The 27,512-nt window shown below is 35.7% G+C and overlaps 1 protein-coding gene across 1 annotated transcript in view; it reads left to right on the top strand.

Annotated features, from left to right (window-relative positions):
- Window positions 1-18,116, top strand: part of Hsp110 (heat shock protein 70Cb) — a 67,736-nt gene extending 49,620 nt beyond the window's left edge. Inside the window, exons 10-13 of the mRNA XM_069821624.1 lie at window positions 3,245-3,388; window positions 9,642-9,881; window positions 12,607-12,888; window positions 14,723-18,116. Of these exons, the coding sequence (XP_069677725.1) occupies window positions 3,245-3,388; window positions 9,642-9,881; window positions 12,607-12,888; window positions 14,723-14,890 (834 nt within the window). The 3' untranslated portion in view covers window positions 14,891-18,116. The remainder of the gene's footprint in view (window positions 1-3,244; window positions 3,389-9,641; window positions 9,882-12,606; window positions 12,889-14,722) is intronic.
- The last annotated feature ends 9,396 nt before the right edge of the window (window positions 18,117-27,512 follow it).

The raw sequence follows: 27,512 nt of genomic DNA, 5'->3' as shown, positions 1-27,512 counted from the left end.
AAGTTCGAATCTGGTATTTCCGTGAGTGCTCAGGACAGCCAGACTTTGTTCAAAAGATTGTGTATGTTCTTCTAGTAGTTATAATGGGGAACACAACTATTCATCACTAAAATCTTCCGAGAAAATAATTCATATACGAGATTTAAAACAGACAAATCGTTCAGAGTGTTTAAATAGTGAATATTGTAACACAAAGACTATTATATATAACAGGTTCTCAAGTGAGTATGATTATTGCTTGTTACAATGCCGTTCTTACTGCAGTAGTACTCTTAGTGTAATGGTAGAGCATTAGCGAAGTGTTCATGATGTTGCAAGTTCTAAAAACTTTTTTTTTTTAATGCATCAGTGAAAATATAACAGGTTTTCGTCATTTTTTTTAATCCTTAGAATACTTTTTGCTTTATTAGTTTGGCTCCCGTCTTTGGCCAACACGAAACTTAAAAGGAAGAGGGCACATAATTTGTTACAAATATGTAGGATATCTGTGGCATAAAATAAAAGATTGAACTTCTTAAATAGAAAATGAAATCGTTAATCATAGTATATAACAAAAGAAGAAATACAAAATAAAATGAAACAAAAATGACACATTCTTAATATCCACTCCAGTAGCCTTCTGCATTTATAACCTTCCTGAGTCTGTTTCCCAGAGAATTCACTATTCGTGAGAAATAGTTTCTTTTTCTGGCTACTGCCTCCCATGAAATCTGGACAGTATCCCACAAATATACTTCATTCCTCGGAGGTGGGCTGGGAAAGTTCTTTTGTAAATGCGTTTTTATTCTAAACCCGACGTTTTCTATGGGATTCAGGTCTGGCAATTTTGGAGGCCAACATATCGCATCGATATCTTGTCTCTCCAAAAACCACTCCTGAATCACCTTAGACGTATGTGCTAGGTGGTTGTCCTGCTGGAATTCAAGAATTCCAACAGGAAAATGTTCCCTGGCATAAAAAAGCATTTCACGTTCTAATATAATCGTTTATATTTAGGCCCGTTAAATTTTTCTTCAATACAGTGAATGTTCCAGCTCTCTCTTGAGAAATGCATCCCAACATGAGACACCTACCCTGCCATTCCTGGCATTGGAAGCAGTGTATTTTTCCTTGTGTCAGGTACCAGATGGACAATAAACAAGAACAGGGCCGTCATTAGCAGTGGAAAATCGAATCTTGTCTGAAAAAATAACTCTACTCCAGTCGCGGTCAAGATTTTCCTCTGCAGATGCCAGTCTATCTTATATCCATCTGTAAGGATATCTTTACGAGCGGCCCTTCACGTTCTTATTCCAGCACTCTTTAAACATTTTTTACATTCTGAATGTGGCCAGGAAAATTAACAACAGCTCTCAAGGTTGTGGCTGTATGAAAGGGGTTCCTTTCAACCTCCTCGACCAACCTAGCATCTTTCTGTGGCATGGAAATACGCCTTTTACCACTACCAGGTTTGTGCTGGAAAGTACCGGATGCCAAATAATTTGTAACCCACCTCCAAGCAGTCCGATCTGAGACATTAAGCTGTCGTCCAGCTTGAGTAGCTGAAAATCTACACTCAGTAACTAGGTGGACTAATGCTTCCCTCGTTCCTTCACTTCTGTGTGCCATGATGATTGAGAGTCAAATGAACTTGCGTCTAGCCTCTGACTGATCAAAGGCTTCCACTTGAGTAAGTAGTGAGAATTTCGCTCACCAGGTGGCAGCGGTGTTAGTTTTTCGTGTTAATAGAAACTTTTGACACTAGATGGAAGTAACACTAAAGACGACAATTACGAGCTTTCATATTAAAATGTTGTGTTAATTATTTTATTAATCTCTGCTGCTTTACACTCTATTACCTAAGGAACATTCAATAAATATGTTGATGGTTAAATACTGTAATGACAATAATTTGCAAGTTGTGCAAGATTATTATACTAACCTAAATCCGTGATCATCAGTGCCTCAACATAGTAATTGTAAACAAGAAGAAAAACATAATTCTGATGACAAACTATATCCTGATTTTCTGGAATTATAACCACATATTTTCACCAATTTTGTAATTATCTGTAAGTAACATAAGCAACATTGACTATATTACACTAGAACGAGTTGTAACAAATAAAAGAAAGGACAAAACAAAAAATTCGCTTCGGAGATTCGAACTCGAGCTGCCTGCATAGAAGTTAAGTAGCTTAACCACTGCTCCATGTCAAGCATGTAATGGAGGCAGCTCAAATCAGTGCCTTGTATTATGGAGTTAATGAAAGCGGTGCACAGAGAGTTTACGGTTGTGAACTGTGTGCTCACCTGAAGGGACACTAAAGATTTTAACTGCTCAAGAGGCTGTCCAGTTTCATTTTGACCAAGTGTACAAGACAGTAGGAACATAAATTTTATTTGAAGATTAGTAGCATATTTATTTTACTTCACTATTTCACTCCCTTTTACACTATTATAAGTTGAAAACTTGAGAAGGATGCTGAATATTGAGATCAATGTATATAAGTAGTTCATTTTGTTCATTGTCTGCAATATTAAGAAAAAGTACAGTAATACAATACTGCATTCTTCACAAATTACACTCGTTGTTTAGTTTGTTTTGCTTTTGTCCAGAATTCTTTTGAAAAACATTTTCGTATGATTTAAGCCTGCAGAAAATTCCTTAATAAGAGAATAAATTTTATTCTGTTGTTGCTGGATTGTGATTTTAATAAATATTAGAGCTTAATTGTTGGAGTTCAGACATACATATCTCGAGAACAGTATTTCTTTCTAGCAGAAGCAACACAAAACTTTTCTTTGTAGCAAAGTGATTATGTCGAGAAACACTGCAGTTATGTCACTTGGTGTCATAATGCTCAAGTGCAGTATGTCATGATGATAATCCTCATCAGGTACTGTCAAAATTATACATTACTTCCCTTTACTTCCCGAATGGAGTGTAGTACAGATAAATACAGGTGATTTTAAGTTTTTTAATACAAAAGTTGCTGATCGGAGTTGCTCTAGGGCGTGGGTTCGATTCCCGCTTGGACTGATTACCTGGTTGGATTTTTTCCGAGGTTTTACCCAGCCATAAGACAAATGTCAGGTAATCTGTAACGAATCCTCGGTACCATCTTGCTATCACCAATCTCATTGATGCTAAATAATCTAGTAGTTGATACAGCATCGTTAAATAAGCAAGTTAAAAAAAAAATACAAAAAGTACTAGTGTAACATGCTACTGTCGCTAATTTGTATTGAATAATTTATTCAGGAGGAAATGGACGGACAAACACCAACTGACAAGAAGGATGCAATCAAAAAGAAGAAGCAGTTGGTGAAAACGATAGAACTTCCAATTGAGGCCTATACACACGGTTATTCTCAGGCTGAATTGAATAATTTCGTTGAGCAGGAGGTGAGTAATATAGTGACATTTGATTCTTCAGACTTCTGTCAGCAAGGTTTGGGTTCTTATTTCAATAACCCAGGAAAAAGCACTTTCACATTGTAACATGAGAAGACACATACAGTGAAAAAGATCACACTATTTAAAAGATGTTATTGAATATAGTAACCTAACTTTATTGATTTTTGTTTCAGTATACTGTCTCGTAATATTATTTTTTTATTCTAATACTTAATAATTAAGCATTGGAACATTTTATTAGATTTTAATATTGTATTTTCATTAGTTTCAAAAGTTAATTATTTATTTTCGTGAATGATGTAATTTAAATATTGTAACAACACAAGAGCTTAAATTAAATGTCTCATATAGTGCTCTCATTTTATGAGGAAACTAGATTACAGCAAAACCCTGGTGTACACTTTCCTGCATGTCGTACTTGCACCAGTGTGGAGCATATTGTATTACTACCGGCAAATAAAACTTTTAGCAACTACAGAATAAAATAAGTCCACTTCGAAATGCTAGAGTGGCTAAAGAGTGGCTCTGATGTGTTGGTCCAGACTTTTACCATGCAGGTATACAGGCCCTCGTTCCAAGGTGGTATAAGGCAGTTGGAAGGGGCAGGGATCATGTGGAAAAATGACATTTTGTTCCTAAAGGATGTATCTACATTCTGTGAAAATAGCAAAGATATAGGATAAAAATGTAATTTTTAAATAAACTTTGTGCATTACTTTTGGAGTGACCCTCGTAATAAGTGATGTTATTGGACTTTATGCAAAAGGTTGGATAAAAAGTAATGGCAACAGTTCGATATTTCTGACATGGCTTTATTCACAGTGGTATAATATTTCCATATCTTCAATATAGTCGGCCCCCTTATTTATCACTTTTTGTCAAATGTTTGGAAGGCATTGTACATCATCAGCACATCCATCTTTGTTGATGTTCCGTATTGATCGCCCTATAGCACAGATAAGTTCATCTCTGGTATTATACAGGTCCCTCGCAATGGCTCTTTCATTTTGGCGAAGAGATTGTAATCGCACATACTCATATCAGGTGAGTATGGTGGATGTTCCAGAATCTCCCATTGCCAGCGGCGCAAGAGGTCCTTGACAGGAGCAGCGATGTGACTCCTTGCATTGTGATAAAGATGATTTGGTTCTGTACTACTAAATGTCGTTTTCTCCTGAGCACTGGACGAAGGTAGTGCTGCAGGAACATGCAGTAATAGTCTGCGTTTACCGTCTGCCTTGGAGGTACAGCATGGTGCAGTATTACCCCATCAGTTTCATATGCCACAATGAACATTACCTTCACAGCTCTTTGTGTAGGGCGCACTTTCTTTGGACGAGGAGAACCAGGATGCTTCCATTCATTTGATTGGTGTTTCAAGTTTAGTTTGTACAAGCAAGCCCAGGTTTCGTCCATAGCGACGATTTGTTCAAGAAAGTCGTCACCTTCCCTTTGGTACTGGTGTGCGATATGGCAACACTGCATCGCCACATGCGTCACACAGCCCCTGAAAACATTCTTGTGCGCTACAATCTCGTGCCACTTCAATTTTGATCCAAAAACGTTGCTCTAGTTTTGTAAACATGGTCTTAGGGTGCTCGCATTATCCCTATGAAAGTCATTCTACACACTGCAGCAGATTGACAGAGTACTGTCGGTGCTGGCTGCACTAACTCGTCTAACAGTCCTTGTTCATGTCCACACAGCTGGCAGTTCTCGAACTCACCATCTTCATGTGACAACAGTGTTGCCATAACTTTTTATCCAACCCTTGTATTTAGCTGGTGTAATGTGATCTGTTGATAGTACAGGAATTTAGAGGTTCAGAATATCAAATGGTTCTGACGCTTATTATGGAAACTGAGGTTCGATGATATAAATAGCAGAGATGAAAGAGAAGTCTTGTAAAAAATAGCTCCAAAAACAGAGCTCCTTGAAGAAATTGTTGCACGTTGCAGAGAGAACTATTCTCTAAGTGAATATTGCACGAATGATGAAATGTTAAGAGACTTTCAGGGGCCTCTGTCCATTCAAATAGTATATTGGAAACAAGCCGGCAAAGCTTACTTTAGTTGGTACAATCAAAAAAAAAAAAAAAATGAGGGGTTTTTATATATATATATATATATATATATATATATATATATAATATAATATATCACCAAGACAAGCCGGCTTTCGACAACTACACTCTACCAATGAACAAGTCATACACCTCAGCTAAGAAATAAAAGACAGTTTTAACAAGAAAGAAGATACCTTGGCAATATTTATTGACTTTCAGCTAGCATATGACTCTGTTTGGAGAAATAAATTATTACTAAAACTCCAGAAATTAGGTATCTCCAGCAATATGTTCAGATGGATATCAGAATTCCTTAGTCAACGATTCATTGCCACTAAATTCAATAACTCACTTTCTAGTTACAGACAAACATATCGAGGTCTACCTCAGGGCGCTGTCCTCAGCACAACTTTATTCAATATTTATATAAATGACTTACCCTCCCTACTAGAGGAATCAAACATGAAACAGCACTATTTGCAGATGATATAGTTTTGTGGACTTCCGGATCTTACAGACATAGAGACAAAATTCAAAATTCTGCTCTTAAAGCTCTAAATCAACTACATGAATGGAATACATCAAATTTGATGACACTCAATTTAAGCAAAAGTAACTACCAAATATTTTCACTTGGTAAAAAAGAAAGAGAATTCAATATCCAATACAATGGCCAACACCTTCCTAGGACTTATGAATCCAAATATCTTGGAGTTATTTTCGATAGTAAGTTAACATGGAGCAACCATTTGAAATACATTTCTGAAAAAGCTCGTAAAAGATTCTCCCTTCTAAAAAGACTAGCAGGAAAGAAATGGGGATGCTCTAGGAATACTTTGAACACTACATACAAAATGTTTATACAGCCAGTGCTGACATACTGCGGAGAAATTTTAATTACTTCACCTTTCATAAACGAAATAGAATATGTTCAAAACCAAGCTCTCAGACTCATTACTGGTGGAATCAAAACAACGCCAATAGATTCTATGAGATTTCTCACTAATATTAACAGCATCAAAATGACAATAGAAGAAAAAGCACTGATTCAATATGAAAAACTTATTAGATTACCAGGAAACAATTGGCATTCATACAGTCCTCTCTGTAGATTGAAAACTCAAAAAAGTTTCATATCCATTGTTCAAGAATTAAAACAGAAAATCAATATCCCGAATTTAAAAGAAAACCTACAAATTAAACCAAACCCTTTAACTCTATTAAATATGGAATATAATCTAAATTTAACAGAAGAAATACTAAAATCAGAAGTAAACACTGAAATACTAAAACAATTGTCTTTAGAGACAATTAATATTAGATACCCTCCACAAAAGTGGCTTCATTTATACACTGATGGATCCTTGATCTCCAGAGAACAAGGTGCCGGTGCAGGTGTTCCATGCTGTCTCTTCTCACTTTATAGATCTCTTGGGTATGGAACAACAAGTTTTGATGGAGAAATCATTGCAATAAGGGAAAGTCTCAGGAATATTCTATGCCACATTAGTAAATTTAAAAATGCAGTTATATTGTCAGACTCCAAAGCAGCTATTCTATCAATAGTCTCTAAACACACACCTTCATCTCAAACAGCAGAAATAACTAAAATGCTCTCTCAATTAATATCACTCAATAAAAGAATTGTATTCCAATGAATACCATCCCACTGTGGAATCCTGGGAAACGAGAATGCGGATGCTTTAGCAAATAAGGGCAGCACTGCTACTTATAGACCTGTTACTAAATCTACGTATTACTCTGTAAAAAGATTTATTAAATCTACATACTTAGACTTCAACAAACAAAATTTGATAACACAATCCCAAGGGAAAAAATGGAACTCTCTGCATCAAAATCCACAGTTAATTCCCGATTTACCACGAAAATCGTCTGTAGCTGCATTTAGATTGGCAACAGGCCATGATTGTTTGGCCAAACACCTGCATAGAATTGGAATATATCAGTCCCCTAACTGTCCATTGTGCAACTCAAACCAAGAAATTGATTCGGAACACTTAAAAATCTGTGCTTCAGTGGCTGGTCATGATAATATCTTTGAAAAATATTGGAGTGCAAGAGGTCAAATGACTTTATTGTCAGGCGCCTGGCATTAGAAAACGACAACATATATATAGAAGCAAAACAGAGACTCAAATAGTAGTGTATTTGGGTTATCGAAGAACTCTGTTTGGTAACATATGTCCCGAAACAAAGTGCTCATATTTTACGAGGAAACTTTGCATCATTCTGCTGCCAGTTGATTTCCTGCTCTCCTGACTGCAGCTTGGGAAGCCAGTTTTACAAAACATCCCAGCACTTAGTTGCTTCTGAGAATTGTACCGGAACATGTGTGTGACTTGTTTGCGTATTAAATAATCAATTGGAAAAAGAAGTATATGGTTGAACAGCAAATTTATTTGGTGGAATGTTATAGAAGATGCGTTTGGAGATTTGCTCGTAAATATCACTTCATGTAACATTAAAAATTACTTCACGTGAAGCTGAATGATCATTTAGTCAGTACAAAGTCATGTTACACGATAAGAGGAGAAGTTTTCTATTTAACAATTTGAAACACACATTGTTATGGGGATCGTAATTTGGAAAATTAACAGCAATATGTAATTTTAATTTTTGAGTTATTTACATCTCCAGATAGTTGTAATATTGAATCCATAATATGGTATGTGTTAAGACATGTGATTCTGTAGGTAGCCTAACAGCAACATAGTTCAAGAAAATTTAGGGAAATGCTGATAATATTATGATGTTACATATTTCTTGGTATTTTAATTGTTTTATTACATATTTCAAAGTTTTTAAATAGATATATATATATATATATATATATATATATATATATATATATATATATATTACTGATTTTTAGTACAGAACTATCCTTGTACATATTTTACTGATTTTTAGTACATAACTATCCAGGCCCTGATAATTACTAATTCTATTTTTTCTAACCTCTCTCTTCTGGCTATATGTTGTGGTACATAGAAACTTGATATGAACAGGACAACTTTTGTAATTGGGAGTATGTTGATCCTTACAGTTAATTTGGAGATCTGGTACATAGGAAAGATTTTATATACTGTATTCTACCATGTTAGGTTTTGATAGTTTGATCGTGAAACCAATAAAATATAATGTTGCTACTTCATATAATTATATTGTAACTTTTATTCTGCTTTAACCACTACACACCCGACAACAATGTGACTTTTATTCTTAATAATTCACCCTACAACAATGGGTATTCCACTCAACACAGCAACACAATAGTCGTTATTGCACTTCACACGACGATAATGGCTTTACACGACGTATATTATTGAGAAGAACAACAGTGTACTCCTAATTCCAATTAATAGTCACAATGCACTATGTGCAGAACAAAACTCTCAGTTCGCTTGCCTTGGCTCGTTCTTCTAGCTCACTGTTAAAGTTCACTGCACGTCGAACTCGGGTCTTTCGGATGCGTCGCACTCGCCTGGACACTGCCACAGTTATGGACTCGCTCAAGTTCACTGCACGTCTAACTCAGGTTCCCCGGTTGCAGTCCATCACACGTCGAACTCAGGTCTTCCTAGTTGCAGTCCACCACATGTCGAACTCAGGTTCCCGTTGCTCGCTGTTATCCAAAACAAAACTTGAAGACTCAAGACTGACTGACTGACTTTTGGAGACTGGCTAGAGCTTTTATTTATTACACTGTAACTTCTGGAATATTCAAGAGGAATACGCTTCTATATGTTTCCTTTGCTCTCTCTGCTCTGCGCTGTCACCGCAGCCTTCTCCCCTTGCTCCATACCGCTCTACAGCTCCTCGAGTTTCCGTTTCCCCGCGCCTTCCTTCTCTCTGGATGTGCGCACAACTCCCTGATGCGACCAGACATTCCAGACAGTTGCTACAATATATATTCATTTGATTTCGAATCTACAAAGAAAAGTGGTAATGGTATGTGTAACTGGATGATGCACAGGAAGTATTTCTGCTGGTTCGTAGCTTAATGAACAGAGTCTTCATTCCATACAAGAAGACATTGCATGTTAACAGATGCACGAAGCCCTTCCTATTGACTGCAGGTCAAAGAACCTCCTTATGGTTCCTAGAATGCAATGTTAATTAGTAACCTTATATAGAATGTAAATTATTTTTCAGTGCAAGATGGTTGCCAGTGACAGACAGGAGAAGGAGCGTATAGATGCGAGAAATGCATTAGAAGAATATGTCTACGAGCTTCGAGGTAAATTGAGCAGTGAGGATGAGTTGGCAACATTTGTTAATGAAAATGACCGTAGTTCCCTTTGTCGTCAGCTGGATAATATGGAGAACTGGTTGTATGAGGAAGGAGAGGAATGTAATCGTCAAGTGTATGTCGACAAATTAGGTTCACTTAAGGTAAGCTAATGTTGATTTTATTGTATTAAAAGGCGAGAAACATAAAAGTTTGCTTGCAGTTGTGTGAAATAAATGGGTGGGCAAGAAGGAAGAAGGTTTTACATGTCTCATAATTCACATCCAACAGAATATAATGTGAAAGTTTAGAGAATTAGAGTTCTGAGTCGTCTTCCAGGTCCACACCTGTGAGGTAACGGTTAGCGCATCTCGCCACAATACTAGGTGGCCCAGGTTTGATTCCCGGTCGGGGCAAGTTACTTGGTTGAGGTTTTTTCCGGGGTTTTCCCTCAATCCAATATGAGCAAATGCTGGGTAACTTTCGGTGCTGAACCCCGGACTCATTTCGCAGACATTATCACTTCATCTCATTCAGACGCGAAATAACCTAAGATGTTGATAAACCGTCATAAAATAACCTGCTAAAAAAAAAAATCTTCTTCCTGTCAAGTAAATTAGGTTGAAAGTCTTCCTAATCTTCTTTTTCCATGCAAATGGCTAGAATTTGTTTCGGAAATCTTGAATTTTTCCATTCTGTTAATATCTCCAATCCATTTTGTTCTGTAATTTTGAAGATGTTCTAACAATGTCTTATTTGTTTCAGTCCAGATTAATTGAGAATTCATAATATTTATTTATTATTTTATTTATTTGTCTATCTGTGTATATATTTATTATTACAAGGGCTGATTACTTGTTCTCCAAAAACCTCCATCCTGGAGCCTGTTTCATAATGTTTACAAGTCTTGTATATTGTAAATTTTGTTTGCAAATTGTAAGCCTCTGTTTCACAATCTGAAATTTTACATGCTTTATAAAGATTTTTGTTTCACAGTGGAATGATTTTATAAATGCGTAAATTTTACTTGTAAAGCTATCACATATTCTACAATTTTTCTTAGGTCAGTAAAGTTTGAAAATACAACATATTATGCATAAAGGAAATACACATTAATTAAATATATTTCATGAGTAACTGACCACCATTACGAGCTAAACTAGAGCAATTATAAAGTTATTTAGTGGTCTAGGAACTCAGATGAAAATATTGAATTTAGTTAGGCCTAATCAAAGAATAATAATATTTTCCGGCCAAGAACTGACTACACATTCGTATCATTCTGTATAATGAAAGGTTTGAAATGAGTCCCATTGCAATGAAAGCACTGTTGTAGATAAGGGACCTCATACCCAACATGCTGAGTTCTTGGCAATAAAGCCATTAAGTCTCTTGCTCTCCAATGTAGGAGAGATGTTATGGCAATTATATCACGCAACCCCAAACTGTTCGTAGAACCTGTCATTGGTTATTGTGTCCCTATGAGGGAGCTGGGAGGATTGTCAGAGAACTCCACTGACCAATTCCTCTCTTCACTATGTAGGGGGATGCTTAGTCAGCAAGCTGAAATGGCATTTCCTCCATTTTTGATGGAACAGTTGTATCACTGTGACCTGACTCGTCTGTTAAAAACAGGTGCATCACGGAAAGGTGAGAATGGGATTTGAGTAGGAGAGGTTATGGAATGCACTTCGCAAGTCCTTGCAACTCTCATATCCAACATCAAAGCTCAGAACAACTTTGTAGTGCTTTGCATTGGATAGATACTGTATGTCAGTTTAGTGTAGTAGCCGAAGAATTCATGGAGTTCTAAGACTTCAGTATACAGATATCCTTTACTCCCTTACCTCTGTCAAAACTGCAATTTTATTCTCATTCGTAACCTACTAAAGAAGTCACGCTGAATATAACTCGTAGACCAATCAACATATGGAGTGATTGTTAAAACATTGACTCATTTTCTCTTCCTTCTTCCTTCTTCCATTGCACGGATGCCTGTTACAATCATGTATCCTGTGTTGATATTAAAACATACTGATAAAATTCTCTCTTGTGGCATCAATCCCTAATTGTTTGTCTTTGTTCCTTGCCTGGGTGTGTTTCTATTAGTATTTTTCTGGCTTATTGTTTGGAGCTTATCAATTATCAGCAATATAAATTCCACTTTGGCAGCATTATGAGTACTGCTCAAAGCTGTCATAGTGATGGGGCTGCTATCTTCCCACTTGGGGAAGTTTGTTCAAGTCATCTTCTCTAGATGTGCTGCCTTCTCTTTGACTGAAGAGCCGCATGTGCCCCTGATAACCTGTCCATTATGAAACAATACTTATTGTTGATAACTATACACATTTCCTTATCTGCCACTCAGGAAGGCATCTGATGGGAGGCTAACAACCCCTCACTCAGGGTGTACTGTAGATTTTCTTGCCCGAAAAATACAGACCACAGAGGACAAAATATTAATTGAAATGTTGAAATATGTAAAGCATAAACATTTTATAGTATCCTTTATTCAAATATTGGTTACACATGTCTAAGAGATGGAAAAATGGGTTTGAGAATGGAAGAAGAAAAGAAGTGTGACATACATAACGTGAAAATTTGTGAGAAAATTGTTTTGTATGTTCATTAAAGTAAGAATTTGAATATAAATGTATTTTCAGTGACTCCACCCACTTTACACATTTATAAAATGTTTGCTTGTCTTTGATTTACTTGAAATATTTTTACTGCTCCAGATTTTTATATCATAAATAAAAGTAAGCTGACTTAATGATACAGATTATTAATTCAGCTACAACTGCACCAGAGATCAGGATCCACAACTTTCAACAACTCATCTTTATGTTTTCTATGAAATTAAATTCAATTGTCATTATTTATTTTCAGAGCTTAGGCGAACCAATCAAAACGAGGAGACTGGAATATGAACTGCGTCCATCTGCATTAGAAGAACTAGCATGTGCTCTGCAGCTAACACGGAAAGCTGTTGATCAGTATAGATCTGGGGATGAACGTTACTCTCATCTGGCCGATTCAGATATCCAGAAAGTTCAACAGACAGCTGAGCAAGCACACAAGTGGTTAGAGGAGAAGAGAGTTGCCCTTGCAGGAACACCCAGAACCCAAAATCCACCAATCACAGTAGCACAGATTAGACAAGAAAAACAGGTGAGGGAACAGACAACCGTCTGCCAAGACTATTTCACTGGTGGAACTATCAACCTTGATTCTTTCTATTAACTTTCATAGCATTTTTTATTGATTGATTGATTGATTGATTGATTGATTGATTGATTGATTGATTGATTGATTGATTGTAATGAAACAGTCAAATGTTTAAGGGATAGTAAAGTGCATGTTATAACCTCTCCTGCCCAAATACCATCCTCTACCTGCCCGAGGTGCAACCTGCTTTTATGGATGAGGCTCTGGGGTCCAAGTATTGGCGGTATAACCTGTAACATCACATACAGAGGAAATGCCGTGTATATATAGGTGGAAACCCCAACACTTTTTCCCCTTCAGGCCAGCAACCTCTTGGGTAGTAATTTCATAATTTTATTGCTTTCACATCTCTCAGACTCTGGGTTGAAAATTTAACTGTGAGATCGTAACAGGCAATAGGGCCTAATACTTGAAGAGAAGAAGACGAAGAATAATGAAACAGTGTGTAATTGGACTGGAAGAAAAAAAAGTTGAATAAAGCTAGACTGAATAGTCACTTTTTCTCTATATTGTTAAAATATCACAGGTTGATACTATGAAATTCCAGTGCTTAATTACATATTGATGGTTGTGGTAACGATAGGAAACATCAGTAAAGCAACAATTATCTCAAGATGCTTTCATTTTCCGGACCTAGTATTCTGAAATCTTGAAGTATAGCTAGAGGTACGAGATTTTTGCGAATTATTTTTTTCACGAATTTCTGCTAATTGAGTCAAGAGAGGTAAAGGTTTTTATAGATATGAACTGGAAAATGCTGGGTTTGCACTGGAAGACCTGCCCTTGGGCAGTAAACTATAAATGAATGAATTAACAAGTCTCGTTCAGTAACATTTTTTTTCTTCTTCTTGCCCCCCCCCCCCCATGAATATCGCTGAATCATACATTAATTGGTTACGAAATTCTATTATCTTATTGACAATGGAACATTCAAAATAAGTACGAAATTAATAGCTCTGTCTCATATTTTGTCATGTGGAAAGAATGGCTCCTCACCTGTAAAAAATGAAAATCTGTATGTCGCGCATAAGCAGTGCATATGCTTGTTACCCACTAATACAATAATAACAAATGTGTAAGAGATATATTTACCACATTTTCAACAAGGGTACACAACAAAGACTAAGGAATAATATATTTTGATAATTCGGCAGCCAAGCAGCCTGGTCATAGTGTGCAAATGAACATAGGCCTAATGTTTTTCATATTCATGTGCCACTTTTCTCCAGGTAGAGTGTAACAGGCTTATTAATACCAGTTTGCTTGTCAAGGTCGGCATTTTCCCACCAGCAGAAATTCTCTGGGTTAAATTTGAATGGGAACTGTGCTGTTTTAATGACAAAAGAAAATTAAGTTGTACTGAATGCAATGATCGACAGAGTGATTTTCATTTTTAAATTCAAACTTTTTCTTCGTGATTTATATATTTACATACCAATTTTTTTCACGATTTACATATTCAAATAATTACTTTTCACGAATTACAGTAGTTTTATTTACTGACATCAAGTGTTCCCAATTATAGCTGTTCATGGAAACTGATAGTAATATTAATAGAATAGTGAGTACCAGTAATTGGAAGCCAAATACTGTACTTTGCGGAAAACAGATTGCTTTAATTAGAATTAGTTTTGTTCCTGCTCCCTTACAATTCCCAGAAGAAAACTATGTACCTCTTAAATTGTCTTTCTGTATGTTCAATAATCTTTATTTCCATAATATTAACTAACTGTTGTAGTGTGTAGTATTAATAATAATGATGTACATTTTTTTACAGACATTCGAAAACACTGTAAATCCAATCCTTACGAAACCAAAACCGAAGGTTGAACCACCACCTTCCAACAACAAGGAAGAAGGAACACCTTCAGAAAACAAAGATGGCCATGGAGACCACAGTCCAAAACAGGAGCGACAAAGTGATGAGAAGATGGATGTAGAATAAATTATTATAATATTATTAATAATTGTTTGCTAGCAGATTACTATTTCACAACAACTGTGAACCCCACTTATATATTTGAAGAAATGAAGAAATTTGTTTCCAAAATCTTGTTAGTGTTGCAATTAAGTATATGGAATGTAATTTTAAGTAACCACGGGTGGGTTACGTTGTACTGTGTGTAAGAAATCGAGTGTTGAGAATTGGGGCTACATTCATTGCTACTGTATTTGCACGCTGAGGTAATTGTCAGTGCCTTTTTTTTTTTGGCACCTGTTAATCGCTTAGCGTTTAGCTGTGTATATTCATGAAGTGGAAATTAAATGAATTGAAACATTAGGAGTACAACCACGAATAAAATTAACAGAAATATAACAGAAGCATAAATAAATAATTGTAACTGCCAGACAAAAGGTACTAGTAATATTCCACTAAACTGCTTTCATTCCGTCTTTAAGGAGAAGGAATTTTTTTTTTCTTTTTTATTGTATAGGTTTTTTGTTACTTTACAGCATAATTTAATTAGGAAGTTGAGTGTATTCATTAGTAATTAGTGAGGAACTTTCCACACTCCAACAATACTGGCCTCAAAATGCATCTCATCACAGCTTCTTTATTCTTGTCAACAGTGCTTTGTTATGCAACAAACTCTTAATACATAAATACTCTTTAAGTCTGAAGTTTTAATGTCTCTCCCATCTGTATGCAAAGAGAGAAGAAGATAAAAGCAAGCAGCTTACTTTTTAATAGACAATTGAGAAGCGCGTGGTATCAGTAAAATGTAATCTCATTGAATTTTACGGCCAACTTTCTGCATTTAGTTGCCTGTCAAAATTATTTTACATTTATACGTATTTACATATATTCACACACCCATCCACAATACTAAATTGACTGACTGGGTTGTAGTACATTTGAAATAATTTGTGTAGTATTTTAATTGCTATTGTGGAGAAATATTAAATATTGTAAATGCCTTTCATTTAAAATTCCACTTGTTCCAGTTAATAGTGTTAAATTATTACTTTACCTGTATGTGACTTAATGTCTTGTTTTTCATGTCAAATATCCAGTTCCTGTAAACATAATTTTGTGAATTTTTTTATGATTATTATTATTGTTATTAGATAATTTAAGAGCATAATTTCGTTCTTGTATCTCCTAGTTTCATTACAGAAATTAATCTTGAACAGCAGAGATTGAGTGTTTTTGTTTTTCGTAGTACTTGCACAAGTAAACTATTTACTAGTGTCTTATATCATATTCCTTCTACTTTGAGACAAGCTGCTGTGTGTAGAGTTACAATCATTTTTTTATTACGAACATCCGTACTATAAGGGTGCATGTTTTCATATAGTGAAACCTCTGCCAAATGTTCTTTAGATTAAATTTGCCTCTTACCTTAAATCAGAACAAATGAATGTTTAGTTTGAGGAAATGAAATGAAAGTAACATTAATCTGTGAAAATTGGAAAACAAGTGTATGTACTTGTGAGAGTGGATGAAATGGTTATAATGAATAGGAGTTTCACTGTAGACTTGCACTATCTGGATTGCCCATATTTCCTTTCCATTTTCCCCTTATTTCCTGTCCTTGTTAATTATATAGTTTCTCTATTTTCTCACAGGTACAGGTAGTCCCTCTTTTTCATAACCGTTTTTATTTCAAGAGGCTTAAATCTCAGTACATAATGTAATGTGCATTTACTCAACAACTGAACAGTTGAGTTTTTATTTAAGTGACTGTCTTCCAATCCATCAATAAGTATAATAAATTTATAGTTAAACTGAATTAGTACTGTAATAAGTTTAACTATTATTCCACAATTTTCAGTACTGTACTTACATGAAGTTGTGATTTATGTCTTGTTTTATACTCGACTATATTTAAATATATACTTATTTTAAATTAGGTCTTAAGTTTTTTACATTTCTGTTGTTACTACCATTACCACCACTGTCCTCATTGTTAATTTTTTGTAAAAAAAGATCCGCTAGATGCTTTTGAATGTGAAAAACGAAATTTGTCTTAAGAATTTGGTATATAGCTACATATATCCTTCAAGATACAGGAATTTCTGTAACCATACAATGCCTATGGAAAATATGGGCTACCTGTATAAAATAAATAGAGGTGAAGAATTGAAAGAGAATTGTATGAGAGCTAGTCACCCAAGTTTCTGGAGCAATAGAGGTGTAGGTGTGAAGATCTGTACAGATTTGAAATGCAGTGGCTAATAATACCACAATATCTGGTTGCTTTAAAAAAATTCTTTGGGAGAACATCAGTCTCGGTGATAATCATCCTTTTTCTCCTGTTTTCACCTTCGTCTTCCCACCCCTCTCCCCCCACAATTCTGCATATTCACTATTTAGTTATAGTCTATCATCTCCAATAGAAATTCAAGTGCAATATACACATCATTATAGTAGACACATTGCTGTGAAACAGCATTTGTATGTGTGACTTCAAATCGGTTATGTATATTTTTTTTCCAGTAAGAGAAATTGAAAAATTGTTTCATGCTACAAACTCTTTGGTACGATAGTCTATAGATGATCAAGACAAATCATCCAACTGCTGCTGGCCTCGTGTCCACATGCCTGACCAGACATTATCGAAACAGTATGGGGGTTGTGTGTGGTTAGCACGATCCTCTGCCCTGTTCCTTTCAGCTATTATAGCTGGCTTTCAGAACCAAGAATTTACTACCTACCATAAGTCCCCAAATTAATCACAATCCTGGGTGGGCATTAGTCCTATACAACTCGAACCAGCGTGCATCCTATAACTCAAGTCCAGGCACTGATGCTTTAGATTACAACACTATGCTGTGGGACTGTTAAATGTTAAAGAGCTTTAAAAAAAAAATACTACTACTTGCTAATGGCTCAGTGCTTAGGCCTAAGGTTAGTGGCAGCAGTACTGGCCACGTTACTTGTGAAACAGATTGTACTTCTATTCACGTAGAAAAATAGACCATTGATGGGACTGAACAAAGTGGAAGGAGGAGTCGTAGATACATCACAGATAGACTGCTTTCTTAAACTTCTAAAGGGCTAATCTTTGTACTTTTTATGAAAAAAACGGAAACGTGCATCCTTATAATGAAATGTGTTAGAAAAGAAAGTCTACAACATACGAAACATGCTGACATACAATAACAAAATGATAAATGAACTAATTGTTTTTCATAATTTGCTATACAGAAAACTTCCTTTTTTTTTTAAAGCTAACATATTGAACAGTGTTCAGTTAGCATATCAAGTAAGTTGAGAAAACAAAAACTCATTAACGAATGTTAAGTGGAGATGCAAAATTACAGTTAAGTAGTTTGGAAATCAATTATGATATTGTTACATAGTATGAGAATAGGAGAGACCAAATTGCTGACGTCCAGAGATAAAATAGAACTACTGTTTACATGCCACGAAATGGCAAAGAAATGTGCTAGACAGGGCAGAAAGGGAAGCTGTGGTGCATGCGCATAGTAATCCACGGCTTCCCCCTGCCCCGCCTAGAATATTTCTTTGCCATCTTTTGGCGTGAAACAACAGTAGTTTGCTAGTTTGAGAATGGCTTTAAGAAATGCAATGAATCTAGTGTGCTCAGATGCATACATGGAGTGGTAAACAAAATTAGAAATGTCTTGAGAGTTACAAGCCATGCTTTCGATGCTACTCTCGGGGCAGCTTTAAATAATAAAACTCTCATTAGCTGTGCCAATAAGTAGAGTTTCCAGAATTCAAACGTGGACATTTGATGTGTATTGGTAGGGAAAATAGTCCTTTGAAGGAAATTGAAGCCAGAGTTCATGTCATACATAGGTTTACTGCATGAATACAAGGTTGCTCCCTATTGAGATGGCATTTAGCAATATACATATACCTCGTACATTAAGCTTTTTCCAAAACCTTCCATGCTATCATTCTGTCATAAAGTAATGAATTCCACTTCTCTTGATTCCACTGTACCCTCATTCTGAGAAATGGGAGGAAAATGTAAACAGGTCATTTTTTGTGCTCTAAGCCTACTGTTTGAGACAGAACACACAAGCGGGTATGGTTAAGTAAACACAACAGACCTAGTGCCAGACTGTATGAAAAGAGTTGGTCTTTGCTTATTACCTCTTCTATACAATATAGTTTAAACCATAAAAATAAAGAATTTGATCAAATTTCGCTTTCATATATAGACATATTATTTCACTGCTAAAATAATTGAGCATTGGATAACAACATAATGTATTTATGTTGTTTTCTAATGTCAGGCATTTGACAATAAAGTCATTTGACCTCTTGCACTCCAATATTTTTCAAAGATATTGTCATGGTCAGCCTCTGACGCACAGATTTTGAGGATAATGTATTTATACGATTACAATTAATAATATAAACATGTTATGTGTGTGTTAAAAAGTAAACTGAACAAACCTCTATTTAAAGCCATAGGTCAGGAATGAACACAACAGAGAGATTTTACTCCTGACACCTCAATATAATTTGATATGAAACGGTCATTTAACTTCTCAAGGCCCTCCCCCCCCCCCCCCCCCACTCACACACACAGTATGTAACAAATCCTATTACCATTGCAATCTGTTGCAGTTGTTGTTCAGTCAACTGTCTGAAGACAGATCTGAACCTCACAAGTGATACCAAGAAGGCACCACTTATGAGGCAACTAGGCCAGGAGATAATGGGTTAGGGTGGCCAGTTCCTTTCCCCCCTCCATTGCATATATCACTGACTAGCTACATATACGCTAGTCAGACTTCAGATGCATACAAACAAATTGTTCTTCCTCTGACACATCTTTTCAAGTGAGATGTACTGTCTGATAATTAATAGATGTACATATCAGCCAGAACCTCAAGCAGCGTAACACTGAATTAATTAAATGTTCAAAGAAGTCAGGATGACGCTGAAGCTCTTGCAAAATGTGGCGTATTGTTAAGGAATCGTAATTTTTGGTCTACAATTCTGTTTCCTGTGGTCTTTCAGCCGATATACAAAAATGTACAGTAATATGGTGAATAGCTCCTTTACAGTTCTCAGCTAAATTAGCTTTCCTTGCACATTTTTGTTTCTTAAGTTCATATTCTATAACCTATAACATTATTTTTTTTAATTCATATTCACCTAGAATCATATTCTTTGTAATGTAAACATATTTAGAGTTTATCAAAATGGAAACAACATAAATGCTAATAAATATCAAAATGAAATTTCTTGATATTAAAAAGATAAATAACTGGAACTGAACGAAACAATGCAATGAACACTTCCTAAATAAGGTCACAATGCAAGACTGCTTGGGTAGTTGGTTTAAAGTCTGCTGCCTGCTCATAAAAATGGAGACCATTAATTTTTTCTCATAGTATTTTTTGCCAATTTGAACATACTTCATCAACTTGCAAGTTATTACTTGCATAGGAATAACAGTGAGAATGTACTGAAAAATAATTAAATATTTTTAAGCCATGCTCCGATTACTCACATGATGTGTGAAAGTAGAATGAAAGTTTGATATTAGGACAGTTGGTAATGGTTCATACAGTTGTCGATATAATGGACTGTCATACAGTGAAACGTAAATTAAATGGAAATCTGTCTTTATCAGAATATTTCTGAAAATCTATGTAATAATATCTTTAATAAATAGAAACTGTCCAGCACAGAAACATAATTGAAACAAAAAAGTTACAGAAACTGTTCTATGATGTATTTCCCACAATTTTCCTTAGATGGATCATTCCTGTGATTTTGCGAATATATGGAACATGCCCAACTATTACATTCATCCTAAACTGAATGTATTTTAAAAACACCTGCATACATGACGAAGAACAAGTTGTGAATTCTGAGATTAAATATTTGTTATATGCACAGCACACTCAATAGAAACTGTTTTCCTACGTCATTGATAATGAAGCAAAATACACATTTGCTGATAGCAATAGTAAAACTGAAACTGAACTCACCACATCTATCATTAACAGTAGTGAATGTATTAACCATGAGCACTATAAACGGTATAAAGTGGACATTTGTAAAATAATGCTTGTATTGTCCTAGAAAACCCTCAACTGCTATTTGCCATGAATCTTGAACATGTGCATATGTATAGATGCTTCAATTTATGTATTGTATTTTCATTAAAGAGAAGAAATATGTTTAAGACAGCAAGTTTCACTACTTTTGCAGCACCAAAACACAAGTATATCCATTTTATATTAAAATCAAATGAAGTTCTATGATCTCATAACCTACTTTCCTTTAGAATAGCTAAATAAACTTTTAAGTTTAGCAAAAACATTCTGTTTAAATTATTTCTCTTGTTATTTTCAATATATAGAAAAAATTGCCGTAAAAGGTGACGCAAAAAATACCTCAACATAACGTCACTTTTGTATTATTTCTTACGTGCATATATTTTACATAGCTGACAATTAATATTTAAATGCACATACCATAGTAAGAGTGAAGTATAGAAATTGCAATATGTCCATGTATTAATACTTTCAAGTAATTAATGTTTAGTTTCAGTGACATAACTTTTGTGGAGGGGGTTGGCCTTCAACACCTTTTGTGCATTTGTTATCACCACAACCAGACATTTTGATCTGTTCTGACTAAATGCTCGTCATCTGTCTCTGTATTCTATTGTTATATTTAGTTCATTTGAATTTGTGATGCGGCTTTCTTCGTGGAGATTTCAATTAAATGTTAGGATAAATTGCTCAGAGTCCAGTGCTAGAGTTGTCTCGTATTTAAAATATATCTTCTTTAAACACCATGAAGATGCATGGGGGAGTTTATATAGAGCTGCATGCTTTCATTCCCTCAGCACTAGGACAAGGTGGTGCAGTCAACATCATGCTCTGATCTCCTTTTTACCCCTAGGAAAGACCCAGTACTCAATTTTACATCAGGCTAAGTGGACTCCAGAGCTGTTACGAAGTTCTGGTAACAAAAAAAAGTCTACTGACACCTGGGATTTAACCCATGACCTTCCAGTTGCATAGTTCCTGTACCAATTGAACAATCAACCCACCAGTCACATATGATACTGTATTTACTTATAAATATCATTGTTCACATAAAAATTGTAATAATTTCAGATGCTCTCCATGACTCAGGTCAACAGGGCAGTTACACCATTATAAGACTTGTGTCAGCCATTTTGTATGATTTTTGTTCGTTTTTTATTCTTTTGACCAAATTTGTTTATAAATTAGGTGATATAGCACCGTGACAATTATTTCTGAGTAGTTAATGTATATTACTTTGAATGTCCACAGTCGTAGACTGCTTAAACATTGGCTACATATTTATGAAAGTAAGTGATATGACTGCCATTGTATAAAAATATGGGGTCTGCATTAAAATGGTTATACATTTTGCTACATCACTCTCCTATAGTGGAGAGCAAGAGAGTTAATTGCTTTATTGCCAAGAACTCAGCATTAGTCAACAGCAGCATGTTATTTTATGAGATATATCATATTACAACTCCTGTTGCGTGATGTGTATACCAGCTTTCATAAAAATCTAACTTGAAAAGTTTAGTTTTAGTGAATCAAAGGAGGAAAAGATGCTTACAAACAACATGGTGACTATTAATAGATTCATTACTGAAAGACATTTTCTGTGATAATTCTTACACATAATTACAGTAGAATCCTTACCAGCACCAAAGGGACCAGGCTAGTTCTGGGTACGAGATTTTGCCAGATAATTGAATAAATACCAGTATACACAAAAAAAAAAGTTCGTTATTCATTGTGCCAGATGTTGAAACTGCACCCATATTAAGCTTATTTCTCTATCACTTGCTCATAACTGAATAAACATAAAAACTGTGTGAATTTTTCTTATTAAAACATGGCACACAACACAAATAATACACAAATTTTAGGTTAGAATATTCACTGAAAACGAAAGTTCATACGAACTTCCTAATATGGCATCACTGACGGCCTGAACATAACTAAATAAACATTAAAACTGTCTGAATTTTCTCTATTGAAACACAACACAAATAATACACAAATTTTAGGTCCGAATATTCACTGAAAATGAAAGTTCGTGCAAACTTCCTTATGTGGCAAAACTGACGCTCAGACTGTGGCAATGTGACATATTTAAACTCCCCCCCCCCCCCAGCCAAAAGTACTGTTGTTTTGGTATTGCCGGTTACGAGGGATTTTACTGTATTTGATATTAGATTTGGTACAAAAGCTTACAAATTTATATCTAATCTCACAAAGAGTAATCCACCAAGTAACTCACCTATAATTACACAACTAACAGATCCCAGGTTATTACAAATGCCTTTTTAAGTACCTACATGTACAATAACACAGAATCCCGACAACTCACAAAAAGTTAGGGAAAAAAAAAAAAAAAACATGAAAAAGAACATGAAGGTGAACAAAAGAAGTCTGTTTACATCAAACACAAGAGAAGTATTTGATGCTATGGTCTCGGCACACTAATTTCTGGCAGCCAATCACATTGCAAGTCGGCTACATTTAAACATGTGCGTCTTGTCATTTGCTGCTGTTGACGTTGTGTACTTCCTAAGGCTCGATAAATACTTAATATAGTCGCCTGCCATTTTTTATCTTTCATTGGTGTTGGCAGAAAGCACATGAGGACGTTATTTGCCACTCGATTACAGTACATTTGATTTATTATCATAGGAGCTACGACATGATAATGTTTAACGGTGCGTCAAATCCCTCATCTGGTAGCTTGGCAACAAAAGAACAAAAATGGCAAATGATACTACCTACCTAGACTTCATAGAGCCTTCACTTCTTAAGGCGTAAGCAAAGAGGGGGAGTCGTGCCAAAAATAATAGTGACAACTATAATTTCACAATCCATGAACTAGGTGAAGCTATTGGGACTTATAAATTCCAAAAGCCCCTGGTCCAGATTTAATTCATTCAGAATTTATCAAGAACCTTGGAGACCAGTCTAAAAAAACCCTACTGAACTTTTTCAATTATGTGTGGAATACTTCAGTACCTGCTAACTGGAAGAAAAAAAAAACATTATACCCATTTTGAAGAAAAATAAAACTGCATCTAATATTAATAATTACAGACCCATTTCCCTTACAAGCCAGATATGCAAAACTATGGAAAGAATGATTGCTGCACATCTCAATTGGTTCCTTGAATCCAACAACTTGTTTTCAAAACAGCAAGCTGGCTTAAATAATACCATTCACCTAACAAATAAATTATTTCAATCAGAGTATTAAAGAAGACATGAACAAAAAAGAACATACTGCAGCTGTTTTCATTGATTTTAAATCTGCTTATGACAGCATATGGAAGAGTAAGCTTGTAGAAAAATTGCACAAAATAGGAATCTCAGGTAACATGCTCCGTTGGTTACAAGAATTTATTACACAGCGATTTAGCACAGTTAAATATCAGTCATATTTTTCAAAATACAAACAGCTATGGGTGTACTTTGAGGAGCAATGTTGAGTACATTATTTAATATAGTTATCAACGATCTTCCCGAATCTTTGGCCAAAGATGTAAAGCATGCATTATTTGCTGATGACTTGTCATCTGGGTTTCAAAACCAACGAAAAAGCTCAAATCATTTAAAAACCGAAATTAACACAAATTGGAAAATTGGTGCTCTACTAATCTAATGCAGACAAAACTAAGTATCAAATATTCACTAATGCCACTAAACATAAGCATCAAGTTTAATAGACTTCCCTTACAAAGAACAATCAATTCAAAATATCTAGGAGTCATATTTGATAACAAATTATCTTGGAAAGATCATATTAACACTGTAGTACAGCAATGCAGAACTCCGCTCCAATTGTAGCATACATCACGAGCTGGATTATGTCATTCACCCCTTCTCCTAAGGCCACATGACAAGGTACAGAAGATTTGTACTCACTGTCTAGAGGTGGAATTCGAAGCAATATCGGTCGGAAAGTACTAGTTTAAAGAGCAATGGGGAAAATTAATACTTTTGTATTGAAAATAATCACAAAGCACATTGTCTCATTTGTGAACAGTTTATTGTTACAATTATTGTGTCGTCATTTTTTCCATGAGCATGAGTTTGTTGTAATCCACCACATGATTGTAGACGAATCACAGAGAAAACATTGAATGCTGGTGGATTATGGAAGGAGAACCAATGCTTCTCCCCCCCCCCCATCTCAGTGACTTCTTCATCCCTGCTGTAGTATAAAAAGCCTAAAAAAGATTAAATCTGTTAAAAAGATTAGCTGGCAAATGGGGAAGCCAGAGACATACACTAAATTCCACATATAATATGTACATAAAACCTGTCCTCAAATATTCTAGTGAAATACTCATCACAGCCGCCCCACAACAGTTAAATAAAATAGAAAAATTTCAAAACCAAGCACTACGTTTAATTACAGGTGCAGTGAAATCCACACCAGTAGATTCAATGGGACAATTTACTCAACAAAAACCAACTGATACACGAGTTTGAAGAACAAGCAGACTATTGGAGAAAATACAAAATCTTACCTACTAAATTAAAAACGCAAGAAGGATTTATGCAGGAGTTAAAAGATTACAAAGTATCTCATTCCCCAAATTTACATTGAAATGTTACAAATCCGACAAAATCCCTTGGATTACATAAATATTCAAACTGAAAACGACTTACTGGAACCAATCATTAAAAATTATATAAATCCAAATGTAGCAAAACCATTAACATTAGAAACAATTAATAGCAAATATCCTTGTGAAATCTGGCTACACATTTACAGTGATGGATCTTTACAAAACGACTACGATGGTGCAGGAGCTGGAGGATCTTGTAAATTTTTCTTGTTCTATAAAGCAGTCAGGAAGGGCTCCACAAACTTTGATGGAGAAGTTGGAGCTGTATTCACTACTTCCTTCACGTGTTTTGTGAATGCTGTCTTGCAGCTGCAAGGTGATCTGAGGTAGCAAAAGTGATTGACACATGATATGGGGTTTCATTGTAGTATATTATGTCTTTTGGTGTTGTTCTGCCTTCCCTCCTGAAAACCATCGTTACCATTTTGGTTTCATTTATTCTCAAGCTGGTCTTGGTTGCCCATTTTGCTAGATCGTTAAAGGCTTCTTGGAGGTGACTTTGAGATTCGGAGAGAATTGCCCGTACACGAACATTTTTACTTTATTCTTTCTCACAGCCTTTATGGTGTCCATGGTAGCTAGGTTGAAGAGCAATGGGCTTAAGGGATCCCCTTGTAAGATGTCGATGGTTTGTTTTATGGGTTTGGATGTCGTCAAGTTGTCGTTCACTTGCACATAGTTTGTGGATACTATATATTTTATTAATGTGATATAGTGCTTGGCTCCTATGATATAGGCTAGCTTTTGTATCATTTTCCCACGATCCAGTAGGTCAAAGGCTTTTGCGAAATCCACAAAGGTGCATATCATTCTTTCTGATGTTTGAGTACCTCGAATATCTCGTTTAGTAGGCTCTGCACAGCTTGGAGGGTTTATCATCCCTGTTTGAAGCCGAATTCTTCCTCTGGTATCGTATTGTCGGTCAACTCAGTCTCTTGGTGATGAGTTCGCTGAAAACCTTGAAAGCAGTGCATTCTAAGGCGATTCCTCTATATATGCATTCATATCATCTACGTCACCTTTCCCTTTGTACATCACTTTCATAGTGGATGCCCTCCATCTTTCGGGTATTGTGCCTGCTGAGATGCATTTATTGAAGAGCTCTGCCCATGCTTCAGCGAGTACCGTAGTGATGCTTTTAGATGTTCATTGCAGATATTATCGGGTCCCGCTGCTTGTTTTTTGTCGAGTGGATGGCTTTCGTCACTTCCCGCGCACCTATTTTTGTGTGTGTCTGCGAGAGGAGACCGCGAAAGTGTTCTTCCCACTTTTGGATGGGTATGTCCCTCGGGAAACGTGGTGTTCTGCATCTTAGGGGCTTGAAGGAAGCGTTCCCTGCGTCTGTTAGGAGTCTGGCTTCCTCCTGTACCATATATTGGTTCCTCGTTTCTTTGAGCATCATTTTGTATGCCTTGCTGTTGTGTATTTCTTTAGGTGATCTGGGAGACCCGAGTTTCTTGTTCTGTAAAGAGTGGATATTGTTTTCTTTCGAGCTTCGTAGCATCTTGCGTTGAACCAGGGCTAATATTAGGAGGTAATGATTGCCGTCTGGATTGCGACGGCGGTAATGCAACAAAACGGGCCAAGTCAAGGAACGACTTAGTCATCCTGCTCAAGAGGACTATAATATAATATAGTCCTCTTGATCCTGCTGCAATGCTTTTGTTTTGAATCCTATATTGCTGGATTACGCAACAAATCAGTTGTCAACATGGGCCTATTTCATAAAACTTTACAATTGTAAATATGTCATTCTGACAAATAACAAATGACGACTCTACAAATTGTCAAATTTCTGTTTCATAAAGCATTCCATCTGTCAGAAAAAATCGTGAAATTGTCACGATTGTAGGAGCTGTCAGCTGTCAGATTTATGAAACAGGGCCCAGATCTACTGCAAAGTAAGTAGACCTGGCAACACTGATCACAACTATTCTAGCGCGTCAAAAACGAGAAACAGCTGTTCAGTAG

The sequence above is a fragment of the Periplaneta americana genome, chromosome 3, assembly GCF_040183065.1.
Source record: "Periplaneta americana isolate PAMFEO1 chromosome 3, P.americana_PAMFEO1_priV1, whole genome shotgun sequence".
In the NCBI taxonomy this organism is placed as follows: domain Eukaryota; kingdom Metazoa; phylum Arthropoda; class Insecta; order Blattodea; family Blattidae; genus Periplaneta; species Periplaneta americana.
This window is presented reverse-complemented; position numbering and strand designations above follow the sequence as displayed.